We start from the raw sequence: 14,419 nt of genomic DNA on the forward strand, positions 1-14,419 counted from the left end.
CCCCCCCCCCGCCCCCCCCCGTGGGTGTGAGCCCAGCAGACTGGGACCAAAAGCCATGCTTGTCACTCCTTCTTTACCTCTCACATTTTTCAAGGTGAACTCAGTCAAATGTATAGAAATCTGGGGGGGAGGGGCTACAACATCAACAAGGGTAGCTGATCTCAAACCAGGCAAAGTGGGGACCAAAGGGAGGCCCAAACTTTACCTCTATGACGTCCACTTGTATACCTAATCCTGAATTGTACCCCACATCTTTAAAATAAAATACAAATTTTTAAAAAATGTAGAGACATCTGACTCTGCCTCCATTGCTAGACTTGGTCATCCTCTACATTTCTCACGTTCTCAGGCAATAGGTCATCTTTTTTTTTTTTTTTCCCACTTTAGGGAACTCTTAAGTAGGCCACAATACACTTCTCCTACGACAGCTTTTTGGTAAAAGACCCATGTGTAGGTCAGGCTCGGTGACTCAGCCTGTAATCCCAGCACTCTGGGAGGCCCAGGTAAGTGGATTGCCTGAGCCCACGGATTCGAGAACCACCTGGGCAACTTGGCAAGACCGTGTCTCTACAATAAATCAAAAATGAGCCAGGCATGGCAGCACGTGCCTGCAGTTCCAGCTACTTGGAAGGCTGAGGCGGAAGGATCGCCAGAGCCCAGCAGGTCAATGCTGCAGTGGCCGAGAGCAGCCAATGCACTCCAGTCTGGGCAACAGAGTGAGACTCCAACTCAAAAAAACAAAAAACAAAAAAAACAGACCCACATGTGTTTTTTCCTGTGAAAGGCTCATGAATCATAGAACTAACCACTAATAAAGAGAGAGAAACCTAAACTCTGAACCGCATGACCAGAACTCACACGTCTCTTTTTTATCTCTGAGGTATCCGAAAGCCTACTGCTTACCATGACCTTGAAAAGTAATACTTCCATAAGTCCAATATCTCAAGATCACAGCATCTTTCTCACGACCTGTGGCTTCTCGTCATTAGGCCTAAAACTTGACACCAGGACATATCTCAAAGCTCTCCACGTGGCAGCATCCTGGTCCTCTGATGCCCAGCCTCCTTTAGATTTTAGATCGCTGACTCAAATGTTTAATCACGGAGAGGACAGTGCGAGAAAACTATGGAATGGGAGGCCCAGTTCCCTTCTTGTCCTCCCCTCCACACACAGAGCACACAGAAGCCGCCGTGCTTTTAAAGACCCCGGTTTCTGTGTTGTGGTGGGTATTTTCCAGCAGTGAGTCATTTGGTCGAACTGGGCCATCAGAGAACTTCTTCAGCATTTCTTACTATTTTTTGAGTCTGTGTCTCACTCTCTCACTCTGTCACCCAGGCTGGAGGGCAGTGGCACAATCACAGCTCACTGTAGCCTCGACCTCCTGGACTCAGGTGATCCTCCCGCCTCAGCCTCCTGAGTAGCCAGGACTACAGGTGTGCACCACTATTTTTATTTTTTCTAGAGACAATATCTCACTATGTTGCCCAGGCTGGTGTCAAACTCCTAGGCTCAAGCAATTCTCCCACCTCTGCCTCCCAAAGTGCTGGGATTACTGACATAAGCCACCATACCCAGCTGGATTTTAAAACCCGATACATGAAAGAGTGTGAGTTAGCCTTTGTATGGGGCGGGTGTGGGGGAGCTGTGAAATGTGCCGGAGGACACGGAATCTGGTGACAGAAAATAATGGCTGACACGAAAACATCAGGGGGACAGAGACAGTCCTGTGGCGACAAGCCCCCTGCTCCAGCTGTGCCTGCATTCCAGTTTCATTCTTGCTGTTCCCACGTTCCACAACTGGGTTTCTAAATTTTACTGAGTCTGCTCACCATTCCACATCTAACATCAAGCACAGAATCCAGCAACTTGAACGCGCCAGATGAGATGAGCAGATGAGTGGACAGCGCTATGCCTACGCCTAGATCTCTACCTATCATCTGTCTACGTTGGAAGAATGTTGAGTGACGTGAGTGGACCCCGTCATGCCAGGCAAGTCCCCCTTTTAACCTAAGCCAGATTTCTGCCACTTTTAACAGAGCTCTTACTGCTACAGTAACCTAAAACAACTGCTGCAAACATTAATTAGAGGCCTCTTTCATTTTTCTAAAATAGAGGAAAACAATGAGACTCTGAGAGTGTTCTAGAATATTTAGGGGACAGCGTGCCAAAATGTGCAACCAGGAGTGTTGGTCAGGAGTGTGGGGATAGCTGTTCCTGGAACTGCCTCTCCCTCAATCCTTCAGGTCACAGAGGCCACATCAGGGATTTTACTTGGTGCCCTGCTACAAGGCAGAGTCTCCTCCCAGAAGCTCGTAAGTCACAGCCCTCAGGGCAACCATGGTGGTACCTCAACTCCATCCAAACAGGGTTTTCAGTTACACCCCCCAAGTCGTTATTACACAAGCCAGGCTAGGTTGTAAAGAACATGACTATTCAGGCTGAGCACGGTGGCTCACACCTGTAATCCCAGCACTTTGGGAGGCTGAAGTGGAAGGATCGCTTGAGGCCAGGAGTTTGAGACCAGGCTGGGCAACAGAGCAAGACCTCATCTCTACAAAAAATAAAATAATAATTCAGGCATGGTGGTGCATGCCTGTACTACCAGGTACTCGGGAGGTTGAAGCAGAAGGCACGCCTGAGCCACGAGGTCGAGGCTGCAGTGAGCTTTGATCCTGCTACTGCACTCCAGCCTGGGCGACAGAGTGAGATCCCAACTCAAAAAAAAAAAAAAAAAATGTAAAAAGAACACGGTTATTCGTTCAACAAATATTAAGCACCTACTAGGTACTGGGCAGCGGGCCAACACTAGAAATATATCAGCACGCAAGAATACCCAGGTCCCTGTGCACAGAGCTTACGCTCGAATGGGAAGATGACAGCTTATGAGAGTGTGATGAAATAAACAGAACAGTGACAAAGGAGACCTGTGTGCCTGGGGGGGGGCACGCTTAATGCGGGGAGGTCAGACAAGACCTCTCCGAGGGGACAGTAAGCTCAGACCTCAAGGACGAGAAAGCATGGGCCAGGTGGAAAGCCTCGTGGGAGGGAGGGACCTACACAGGTGCTCCAGCCAGCGCCGGGCTGGGGGAGAAGAACGCAGATAAAGGGGGGGGGGGGGCGCAGAGGCCGGGTCTTGCGGGGACGTGCAGACGTACGGGGAAGTTTTGCTTCCCGCCCCGTGGAATACCCGGAGAGGTTTTCAGCCAGAAAGGGGCGCTGGGAGAAGATGGCTTGGTCTTAGGACCGAGGATGGATCCGGGGGAGGGGAGGTACCGAGAACCGCGGAGGGAGGGGGTCAGAGGGGCTCACAGACTGGCAAAAGGGAGGGCAGCCAGGAAAAGCAGCTACGCATGCGCACATCGACGCCCACCAGGAGGCCGGCCTGCGCTCCGACCTGCCACGCAGAGCTGCTGGGGCCTGCTGGCCAGAATCTCGGCGCCCGCGACACGTCAGCGCTCCCGCAGCGGCTCGCGACAGCAGCCGGGGCATCCGGAGACCTGCGCCCTTTGAGATACGCCTTCGGCTCCTGCACACGCTGCTCTGAGGGTCTCCGCTGACGCCAGCTGCTCTGAGGGACTTCGCTGACCCCAGCTGCTCGGAGGGTCTCTGCTGATGCCAGCTGCTCTGAGAGACTCCGCTGACCCCAGCTGCTCTGAGAGACTCCGCCGATGCCAGCTGGTCTAAAAAGCTGATTCACCAAAGAAAGTCGTTTCCACGTGCTGATGCTTTCATTCCCCTTACCCCAACCAATCAATAAGCAGCTGATCAATCAAACGGCCCCAACATTCCAGCCTGTTACCCTTCATAATCCCCTTGAAAGTGCTGACCCAGGACCCCTCTGGGAGATGGATTTGAGGGTCTCCTCCCATCTCCTCTTGAGGCGCCTGAGATCACCAAGCCCCTTCTCTCTGGGCTCCCTGCTGCCTCCGTGTAACGGTTCTGGTCTGTTAATGCACTGCGGGGACACGAGCCTGTTGGTCTCGGGACAAAGCTGGTGGTGGCTTGTACCGGGTTAGTGGCAGTCGAGACACAGAGGACTTGAGGCATCAGGGATGAACTCGGGAGTCCGTGTGGTCCAGGAGAAGACTGGCGTCATCGCAGAGTGCCAAGGTCAGTGACTCCAAACCTTGGCAGCTGCCACAGAAGCCTCTAGGCAGCCACCAAAAGCAGCTGCCGAGCCCACCCCCAAAGCCAAGGGCTCACTATTCTCCATGCGCCCTTGAGTGAGTCGAATGCTGGACAAACACGTGGATTTACAGAGTGCTGCCACTATCCCAGGTCAGTTTTATTTCCGCATCCCAGAAGATCTAGGCTAGCTCCCCACATGGTCCCATTGGCATGTGTTAAGAGTGTAGAGTAGCTGGGTGCGGTGGCTCACACCTGTCATCCCAGCACTTTGGGAAGCTGAGGCAAGAGGATTGCCTAAGCCCAGAGGTTCAAGACCAGCCCAGGCAACTTGGTGAGACATCATCCCTACAATAAATCAAAAAATTAGCCAGGCATGGTGGCGCATGCCTGTAGTTCCAGCTATTTGGAAGACTGAGGCGGAAGGATCACCTGAACCCAGTAGGTTAAGGCTGCGGTGGCCATGCATGTGCCCCTGTACTCCAGCCTGACAGAGGAAAACCCTGATTCAAAAAATAACAATAATACAAGAGTGTAGACTAATCGCAAAGCAGCACCATCACAGTAGGAAGCGGCAAAGGTGTCCCAGATTCTGGTTTACCAACAAGCAAATTTAAGCCCACAGCCAATATAACTGGAGACAGCAGGAGTGCGTGGAAAAGTGAGATCTCGGTTCAATTGGTAGTTCTAATTAGCTGTTTGGGATGTGTACTTCATTCAAAACGGTTTCTAGCTGAGTATGGTGGCTCATGCCTGTAATCCCAGCACTTTGGGAGGCAGAGGCAGAGGATTGCCGGAGTCCAGGGGTTCGAGACCCACCTAAACAACTTGGTGAGACCTCATCTCTACAATAAATCAAAAAATTAGCCGGGTGTGGTAGCGTGCGCCTGTAGTTCCAGCTACTTGAAAGGCTGAGGCAGAAGGATCCCCTGAGCCCAGCAGGTCGAGGCTACGATGGCCAGGAGCATGTCACTGCCCATCAGCCTGGGTGACAGAGTGAGATTCCAACTCAAAAACAAAGCAAAAAAAAAAAACAAACTGTACTTGTGGCCAGGTGTGATGGCTCTCACCTATAATCCCAGCATTTTGGGAGAATGAGGCAGGAGGATAGTGTGAGCTCAGGAGTTCAAAACCAGCCTGGGCAACACAAGGAGATCTTGTCTCTACAAATAATAATAAAAATATAATTATAATTATAATAATAAATTAGCCAAGCTTGATGGTGAGTACCTGTAGTCCCAGCTACTTGGGAGACTAAGACAGAAAGATCACCTGAGCCCAGGAGGTCAAGGCTGTGGTAAGCCATGATCATGCCACTGCTCTTCAGTCTGAATGACAGAGTGAGACCCCAACTCAAAAATAAAAGCCAGTGTATTTGTACCAACCAAGGAGAAGAGCTTCAAGGCCCTTCACCTAAGCATACAGTCTAAGTAAATGAGTCCCCTAGTCTCCCACAGTGCTACCCAAGATCCTCCTTGACAGAAATTCCAGAACAATCACTGGCTCCAGGAAGGATCTGACGCCAACCCAAACCCTCTTCCTCCTACACGGGTGCATGCTGAAAACCCTCCTAGCTTTCTGCTGCTTCTAGCTGAGATGGAGTCTAGCTGAGATGGAGACAGAGGTTCCCAGATATACCTTCCCAACTGAAAAACAAAAAACAAAGCAAAGATTGGACAAAATAAATGCAAAAAATAGCTTCCAAGACACTAGACATGAGGCAATAAAAGACAGTCAAAGCTCTCTTCCCTGAGAGCTGGGACGTGATCACCGTGAGGCCTTGGTGGCTGGCCCAGTGAACCCCCTGGAAAAAGGCTCAGCCCATAGCATGGGGAGGGAGTGATCTATGCTGATGGTGGCGGTGGTCTCAAGGGTGTGTGGGTGTGTGTACATATATATATATAATACATATAATAAAATGCATGTATACAGATTGGTGCATGTCAGCTGTATCTTATCAAAGCTGCTAACACAAAACCCTATTCACGAGTTTTTCTCCTGGAGCTGCTGGTTATGGGCCTGCTAAAGTGGAAATTCCACCAAAGGGGTCTCCATTTAAAATCTGTATTATTACATTATTACACTGTGGTGTCAATAAAAACCCAAGCACAGACTTGTACAGGGAGAGCAAGGATGCTTGCTGGGTGCTCTAGTCTGAATATCGGCCCCTTCCAAAGCTCATGTTGAAATTGAATCCCCAGTGCAAGGGTATTTAAAGGCGGACTTTGGCAAGGTGACGGAGTCATGAGGGCTGTGTCCTCCGGAAAGGGTCACTCCGGGGACTGGTGTGGGAGTGGTGAGAGGAAGAGAGGCCTGAGGCAGCGCGGTGGAAGGTCCTGGACAGCTCTGCAGCGAGTCCCCACCGGTAAGAAGGCCATATCCGTTGCAGCCCCTCAACCTCGGACTTCCCAGACTCCATAGCTGGGAGAAGTGCACCCCTTTTCCTCAGGCATGACCCCGTTTCAGGTCCTCTGTTATGTGCCACGAAAATGGACTAAGACAGGAGGGAGGGCTAGAGCGAGGACAGCCGGGAGAAGGCAGCAAGGACATAGAATGAGGGAAACGGGGCCGAACTTGACCATTTGACAGTGTGTTGAGGGCGGGAACTGGCAGGGCGGTTCATGAGGACGCGTGGTGGTGCTTCTTGGCTGCCACAATACGTCGGGAACATAACTGGCATTTGGTGGACGAGAGTCAGGGAAGCCCACGGGTCACAGGTGAGGACCACTCTGTTGACCACGAATGATGCCACACAAGATGCCAGTGGCGCCTCTGTGCAACCTGGAAGGGAAAATTCCGCGACACAGGCTGCCGTCCCTGCCCAACACCAGCATTAGAATAGGGTCTCAGGGCCGGGTGCGGTGGCTCTGCCTTGTCATCCCAGCACTTTGGGAGGCGGAGGCGAGAGGACTGCCTGAGTCCAGGGGTTCGAGACCCGCCTGGGCAACTTGGCGAGACCTCATCTCTACAATAAATCAAAAAATTAGCTGGACGTGGTAGTGTGCGCCTGTAGTTCCAGCTACTTGGAAGGCTGAGGCGGAAGGATCGCTGGAGCCCAGCAGATTGACGCTGGGGCGGCTGTGAGCATGCCACTGCACTCCAGCCTGGGAGACAGAGTGAGACTCCAACTCGAAAAAGAAAAAAAAAGAACAGGGTCTCGGTATGCATTTTGCTTGGTCTACAGTGTCAAATAGAACATGTATTAGCCACCTCTGTCTTAACCAGTAGGCTGTTCTGATGTTCTAGCTTCAAAGAAAATCAGAACCTTAAAGCCTTGAGCACTCTTGACAGAACAGAGGCCATTTTTACAGCTAACTCTTTAAACTCTAGTTTAAGCTCCTTTAACAAAATCACAGTTACTGTGGTCAACTTTCCACTAATTTTCTTGTCCAGAATAATTAGCTGTAAGGTTAAAATTCTACAAAGCAAGTTGGTAATGTGTTCCCAGCAGGGGAAAGAAACTTTCGGCCAGGTGGGGTGGCTCATAACTGTAATCCCAGCACTTTAGGAAGCCGAGGCAGGAGGATCGCTTAAGCTCAGGAGTTCGAGACCAGCCTGGGCAACAGAGTGAGACTTTGTCTTAAAAAAAAAAAAATCAAAAAATTAGCCAGACACGGTGGCACATGCCTATAGTCCTAGCTACTTGGGAGGCTGAGGTGGAAGGATCACCTGAGCCCAGCAGGTCAAGGCTGCAGTGAGCTGCAATTATGCCACTGCACTCCAGCCCCAGGTGGCAGAGTGAGACCCCAACTCAAAAAATTTCCTAAGCCAAATTTGTGTGTGTGAGAGAGAGAAAGAGAGTCACAACAGTGAAAGGTGGGTTTGGAAGAGACTCGTGGGACCCAGGCTCAACCTGAGAGCAGGCAGGCCAGTGAAGGGACCCGCCCCCAGCCTCACCCACAGCGGGAACACTGGGGGCTTCTGAGCCCCCAGCTAGGGGCTCACTCTTCCCCAGGGGTTCACTCCTCTCCCATGGCACTCTGCTGCTTTCCTTCCCTGGGGTTTTTCCCCTGCCATGATTGTCTCAGCTGCTCACACTTGCCTTCCACGCCTGGAGGGCCCTGAGGCAGGCACCTCCTCCTCCCTGTGTCTGCAGCTGACAGCGCTTGGCAATATCATTCCAGTTACACAGCACAGAGCACGCCTTTTGAATCCACACCCAGATGCTCTCCCCCTTCCAGACGGAAACTTCAACTGCCAGACAAACTTCTCCACCAGACGAAGCCCACTAGGACCTCAAGCTTAGCCTGTCTAAGTCGTTCTGGGGCTCGATCCCTCAGATATTCCTATTTCTTTGAAAGGTGTCGCCATTCAGTAGTCCTAGCATAAGACCAGAGTGGCTTCCCTTTCCATCTCTCCCTTCCATTACCCAGGCTGGAGTTCAGTGGTGTGATCATAGCTCACTGTGTAGCCCCGACCTCCTGGGCTCAAGTGAGCCTTCTAACTCAGCCTCCCAAGCAGCTGGGACTACAGGTGCGTTCCACCACGTAAGCTAATTTTCTTTTTTCTTTTTTTTTTGCAGAAGTGGGGTCTTCCTGTGTTGCCCAGGCTGGTCTCACTCTCCTGGCCTCAAGTGATCCTCCCACCTCGGCCTCCCAAAGCTCTGGGACTGCAGATATGAGCCACTATGCCCAGCCATCTTTATTCTTGCCACCATGAGCCACATTCAGATTCTCATGACTTCCCACCTACCTTTGTTATCTCTCACCTCAATCCACTTGAAGCATAATCATCAGATCTTTTTCTGCATAACAGTTTTTGTCATACCATTCTCTGGGTCAAAGCCATCAACCACTTTCTCACACCCTCTGTAATGAAGTGTGAAGTCTCCATTTGGGCGGGAAAGACCCTCCAAAGTGCAGGCCGATCTCACACCCAGGTTCTATGTCTAAGTGAAACTGGGCTGCTCTGTTCCCATCCATGCTCCATCTGCCCCTCCCTGGATGTCCCATCTCCAGCATGCACGCTTCCATGACCAGCTGGTGTTGGCATCTTGGCTTCTCTCGCAACTGAATGCAGCCTTCCCCTCTTCACCTCTGACAGATTTCTCAGACTCCTCAGGACACTCAGCACAAGTGCTGGAACTGCCTTCATTTGTGCTGCACGTCCTGGACAGAGTCAACCCTTCCAGCAGAGGTCCAAGCCCTGGGTACCTTTGCATTCACTGTGGGACCTGGCACGGTGCCCGATGGACTTGGAGCTCAGCAGGTGCTTTGAATTCCAATTTAATCCACTGTGCGTCTGTAGGTGACATCTACATACTCAGTGGAAATGAGGAAAGTTATACTTTACTATTTCGCCCACCGGATTTCAACTGAGGTGAAAGCTGTCTCGGAATACTTTCTTCATTGTCCCAACTACGAGTTTCACAGAACACAGTCCAGAGCCATGAGCAGAAAAAAGCACTGAAAAAATAAGAAGTTGCATGGCTGGGCATGGTGGCTCATGCACTTTGGGAGACTAAGGCAAGAGGACTGCTTGAGGCCAGGAGTTTGGAACCAGCCTGGGCAACATAGTGAGACACTATCTCTAAAAAAAATAAATAAAAATTAAAAAGAAGGAAAAGAAAAGTGCTTGCAGTGTAAAACAGGTCTGGGTGAGCAAATTAAAAACACACCCCAACCATCTCACCTGAGAGAGGATTCCTTCAGTCTTCTAGGATCTTTGCATCTCCAAAAGACAGGGCCATTATTCTCTTCTTTGACTGAAAAGTAAAGATACCTGGCCATTAATTAAATGATTTGATTGAGTTTATGAAGAAAACCTCATCACATGTACTGACATGGTGACTGTTCACAAATGCTTGCAAAAGCTTGCAAGGCAACGTTATCAGCCGACGGCAGGACAGGGCACAGGGAACTGTGGCTGTGACACCCCAGCATGTGCTCGAGCCCAGGGCCTTGCAGCAGTCGCCTGCGTGAATGCCACAAGCTGCTTTGTTGCTCTGGCTTCAGTCTTAACTTGCAGAGATGAAGACAGTAACTTTGAGTGAAATAGACGATGTGCATCCAAATGACAGCCGTCGTGCAGAGCCAGCATGGCAAACACATCAGCCTGACTAGAAGCAAAAATCCAAGGGCCAGATGTCACATCAGGCAACTGTCCTACCCTCCCGGGTCTGTGAGTGTAGTTTCTTTGTTTCTTTGGGGAGTAACTAATAATGATTGCCTGAGCCCACGGGTTCCAGACCCGCCTGGGCGGCGAGACCTCATCTCTACAATAAATCAAAAAATCAGCTGGGCATGGTAGCGCATGCCTGTAATTCCGGCTGCTTGGAAGGCTGAGGCGGAAGGATCGCCGGAGCCCAGCAGGTCGAGGTTGTGGTGGCCGGGAGCAGCCACTGTACTCCAGTCTGGGCGACAGAGTGAGAATCCAACTCAAAATAAATAAATAAATAAATAAATAATAGTAGTATCTCATGAACACGTGCAAAAGCTACTGCAAGATGTGAGTATTAGTGACACATTCGAACCTCCAATCGGAACTCAGGGCTGCCTGCCAGAGCTCCCATCCCCACAGAAGCAGAGCTCGGGTCAAGGATGCACAGGCCACCCACAGAGCAAAGGGGTGGGGACAAGAACAAAAAGCCTTGCCCCCACACAGAATGCCTTTTGGAAGAGTCCCCTGGCATGCACATGCTCCCTTCCTCTGGTTCGCTCTTTCAACAGTGTGATTATAGATCACAGCAGCCTTGACCTCCCGGGCTCCAGTGATCCTCTTGCCTCAGCCTCCCAATTAGCTGGAAGTGCAGACACCACCATTACGCCCAGCTAATTATTTAATTTTTTGTAGGGATGAGGTCTCACTGTTGCCCAGGCAGTTTTCCCACCTCAGCCTCCCAAAGTGCTGGGAGGACAGGCGTGAGCCTTATTTTCCTTCCTAAAACGAATACAGAACTGTAGCATACTCTGCTGAGTTTGACCCACTCCCTGTTGAGCTGCTCAGGCAGCTCTCCTCCTTTCCTTCTGAATGTCTAAGAGGAGTCCAAAGCACGCCCTGTTTGGGAGAAAGAACTCTCTCACCTTGGAGGGCCAAGGGGGACGCTGGGTGGGTGTAGAGAGACATGGGGGCACAGGTCATCATGCCTGCTCTCATCTAGGGAGAGGAGGTCGGCACAGCCCGCGGGACATCCAGCATGGCTTGGCGCCATCAGATACCACCTGGGGCTGTGAGGTGAGGTAGAAGCCTCACGAAAGAAAGCATTCCTGGGGCCTGCAGCTGCAGAAGGCATTGGACTCAGATTGTCGTGGTCGCTACAGTCTCCCCGTGTGTGTCCCTTCAAGATGCACATGCTGGCCGGCACAGTGGCTCATGCCTGGAATCCCAGCCCTTTGGGAGGCCAAGACTAGAGGATTGCCTGAGCCCAGGGGTTCGAGACCAGCCCCACGGGTTGCTCTGCTGGGCCCCGAATCAGACCCCTCGTGTCCGGCCTTTCACGAATTGGTTCTTCTCTTCTTGTCTTCTCCCTCCACATTCCCTAAGGGACTCTAGGATCTTCCCATCAATTCCCCTTGGCATTAGGAGAGGCAGGACCCGTTTTTTTTCTGTTTGCAAGCTAGGAACCTTTAGGACCCCAGTCATCACAGTCACTCCTAGGGACTGATATAAAAGCCCTGTATTGTTTAGGGAATAGTGACAAGAAAAAAAAGAATGACTATACATGTCCGGCTCAGACACAAATTTTTTTCCAAATGCATTTGACCCCTGGTTGGTTGGATTCACCAATATGGAACTCAGAGGTATGGAGGGCCAACTGTGTGTGTGTGTGTGTAAGAATACATAAATACATGTATACATTTATAGGTATATATATTTGCCTTGGTTCAGCTTACCTTTCACTAAATTGTGTTTCATTCTGATTTGGGGATTAGTCTGTTTTACCTACACCAATCTTTCAAAACACACCACTAAAGCCTTTGAGGTCTTTTCTGGTATTTTAGAATTGCAGTGAATATGCGAAACCACTAGTAATGGAATATTAACATTTAAATTAAATTAAAATCTAGTTACTCAGTAGCACTCGCCCTATTCCAAGCACTCAGTGGCTGCAGGTGCCACGACGTCATTAAACAAGACACAGCACACTCCATCAGGGCAGAGTCCTACTGGCTGCACCTGAAACCGAACGGTTATTGACCCAAGTCGTCCAGCTCATACAGCTCACCAACACCACTCTGTTCCATGAGCAGCTTCACTTCAAGTTCACTAACCATCCTCTCTCATCCCAATGTAAACCGTACAATTCAAAGTGCTAATGGGGCCCGTGTAAGGACAGAAAATACAGAGCACATACAGAAAAGTTGAGCCTACTGAGGAATCCTGTTAAAAGGATGATGTAGCCGGGCTCAGTGGCTCAGCCTGTAATCCCACACCTTTGGGAGGCTGAGGTAAGTGGACTGCCTGAGCCCGCGGGTTCGAGACCCACCTGGGCAACTTGGCGAGACCTCATCTCTACAATAAATCAAAAATTAGCTGGGCATGGTAGCGCACACCTGTGGTTCCAGCTACTTGGAAGGCTGAGGCGGAAGGATTGCCGGAACCCAGCAGGTTGAGGCTGCAGTGGCCGGGCGCGGCCACTGTACTCCAGTCTGGGCGACAGAGTGAGAACCCAACTCAAAAAAAATAAAAAATAAAAGGATGATGTAAGTGTTTTTACTACCGTGTTTTACTAAGTATTTGTATGAGAGATGATCTACAGTTTTGAGCTTCCTTTGTTCAGACGATGCCGCTGAACATGGGATCCTTTGCCACACAATAAAAATATTCCCTAAGCTCTCGCCCAAGGGGTTTCGCACGAGTCCTAACAATGTCTGTGTTTAAATGCTCAGCAGTCAACGTATGCTGCTTCTCTAGGCAGACACCACCATCATTAACATGAAAGATTCCAATAATGACAAGTGTCAAAGAGATGGTCAGACAGGCTGGGACCTCTCTCCTGCTTCAGGACCATGTGTTACCGAATGGCTCTCGAATGAGTCACTGGAATCCTGTGACAACAGCAACACCTAGCCCAGGGAACAAGCAGCTTGGAAGAAAGCAAAATACAGAGCACATCACTGTTGGTGTGCTGGAAAAGGGAGCATTTTTTATCCTGTCATGTGTGCTATGGCTCTCTGTGAAGGGGCAGTTTTCTGTTATCTTCTTTTCTTTTTTTGTAGAGACTAGGTCTTGCTACATTGCCAAGCTGGTCTGAAACTTTTGGCTTCAAGCGATCCTCCTGCCTTGGCCTCCCAAAGTGCTGGATTACAGGCATGAGCCACGGGCAGTTTTGTGTTTTCAAAAGTCCTGCACAAAAGTGTCAGGGGATGGAAGTAGCAAGCAGGCGGGCCAGGTAGAATTCTATGTGGAGCCCTGCACATGAGCAGAAGATAAACCTCTCACTGTTTTAACATCACCCGCAAGTCTCCAGGTAAATTAATTTCATAAAACTCCTACCTGTTCTACAACACTTTTTTCTTGTGTTTTCATCTTCCTGTACACACTGGGGAACAAAAACAGTCAAGAATAATTATGCCTGTGGCCAAGGATTAATATGCGTTTAAGGCAACCAACACCGGTTCGCTATCCTAATGAGGGTGACAAGAGACGTGGCGAGTAGCCAGGGATTTAATAAGCCTGCTAATTACAACAGCATCTACAAAAGTCTCCATGCCACAGTGAGCCGGTGTGGGAAGGTATGTGCCCATGAAAGTGTCAGTGTCACACGATCATCTTCACTTTGCAGCCACTCAACATTCCATGGGACTCTGAGTCTGACTTGCAGTGAAGTCCAGTGAATAGTGAGTGGGCTGAGACAGACAGGGCCAGCCACACTGGTTGGTGGCCACAAGAGAAGCACCTGTCCAGCAACCTCCTCGGACCTTTGTCCTTCTCTCCTGCTTCTGAGCTCAAGATGCGATCTTCGTGGCTGAGTCTATTAAGTCACCCAGCCCAGTGCCCATCCCTGCCCACATGACTTCATGTTTCAACAGCTCTGTGAAGCTAGCAGAGGAGATGAGGAGACAGGATCACAAAGATTCAGTGACTTGCAGAGGGTCGTACTGCCAGGAAATGTGAGAGCCAGGACTCCAGCCTGAGCTTGGTCAAATCCAAATGCTATTTTTCTCTGCCCTTCACCAACTCCAAATTATAGGGAGAGATGCCATAAAAGGTTCATGATCTATCTGTATCTATATAAAAATTAATATAAACATAGTTACAGATAGATAATAAATATAAGCCGGGCTCGGTGGCTCAGCCTGTAATCCCGCACCTTTGGGAGGCTGAGGTGAGTGGATTGCCTGAGCCCGCCTGC

The 14,419-nt window shown here is 50.2% G+C and overlaps 1 protein-coding gene across 1 annotated transcript in view; it reads right to left on the bottom strand.

Moving 5' to 3' along the window:
* Window positions 1–14,419, bottom strand: part of CUNH12orf56 (chromosome unknown C12orf56 homolog) — a 72,101-nt gene that overhangs the window by 39,499 nt on the left and 18,183 nt on the right. Inside the window, exon 3 of the mRNA XM_008056270.2 lies at window positions 9,757–9,829. Within this exon, the coding sequence (XP_008054461.2) occupies window positions 9,757–9,829 (73 nt within the window). The remainder of the gene's footprint in view (window positions 1–9,756; window positions 9,830–14,419) is intronic.

This window comes from Carlito syrichta, unplaced genomic scaffold, assembly GCF_000164805.1.
Source record: "Carlito syrichta isolate Samal-C Ts95f unplaced genomic scaffold, Tarsius_syrichta-2.0.1 Scaffold302305, whole genome shotgun sequence".
NCBI lineage: Eukaryota > Metazoa > Chordata > Mammalia > Primates > Tarsiidae > Carlito > Carlito syrichta.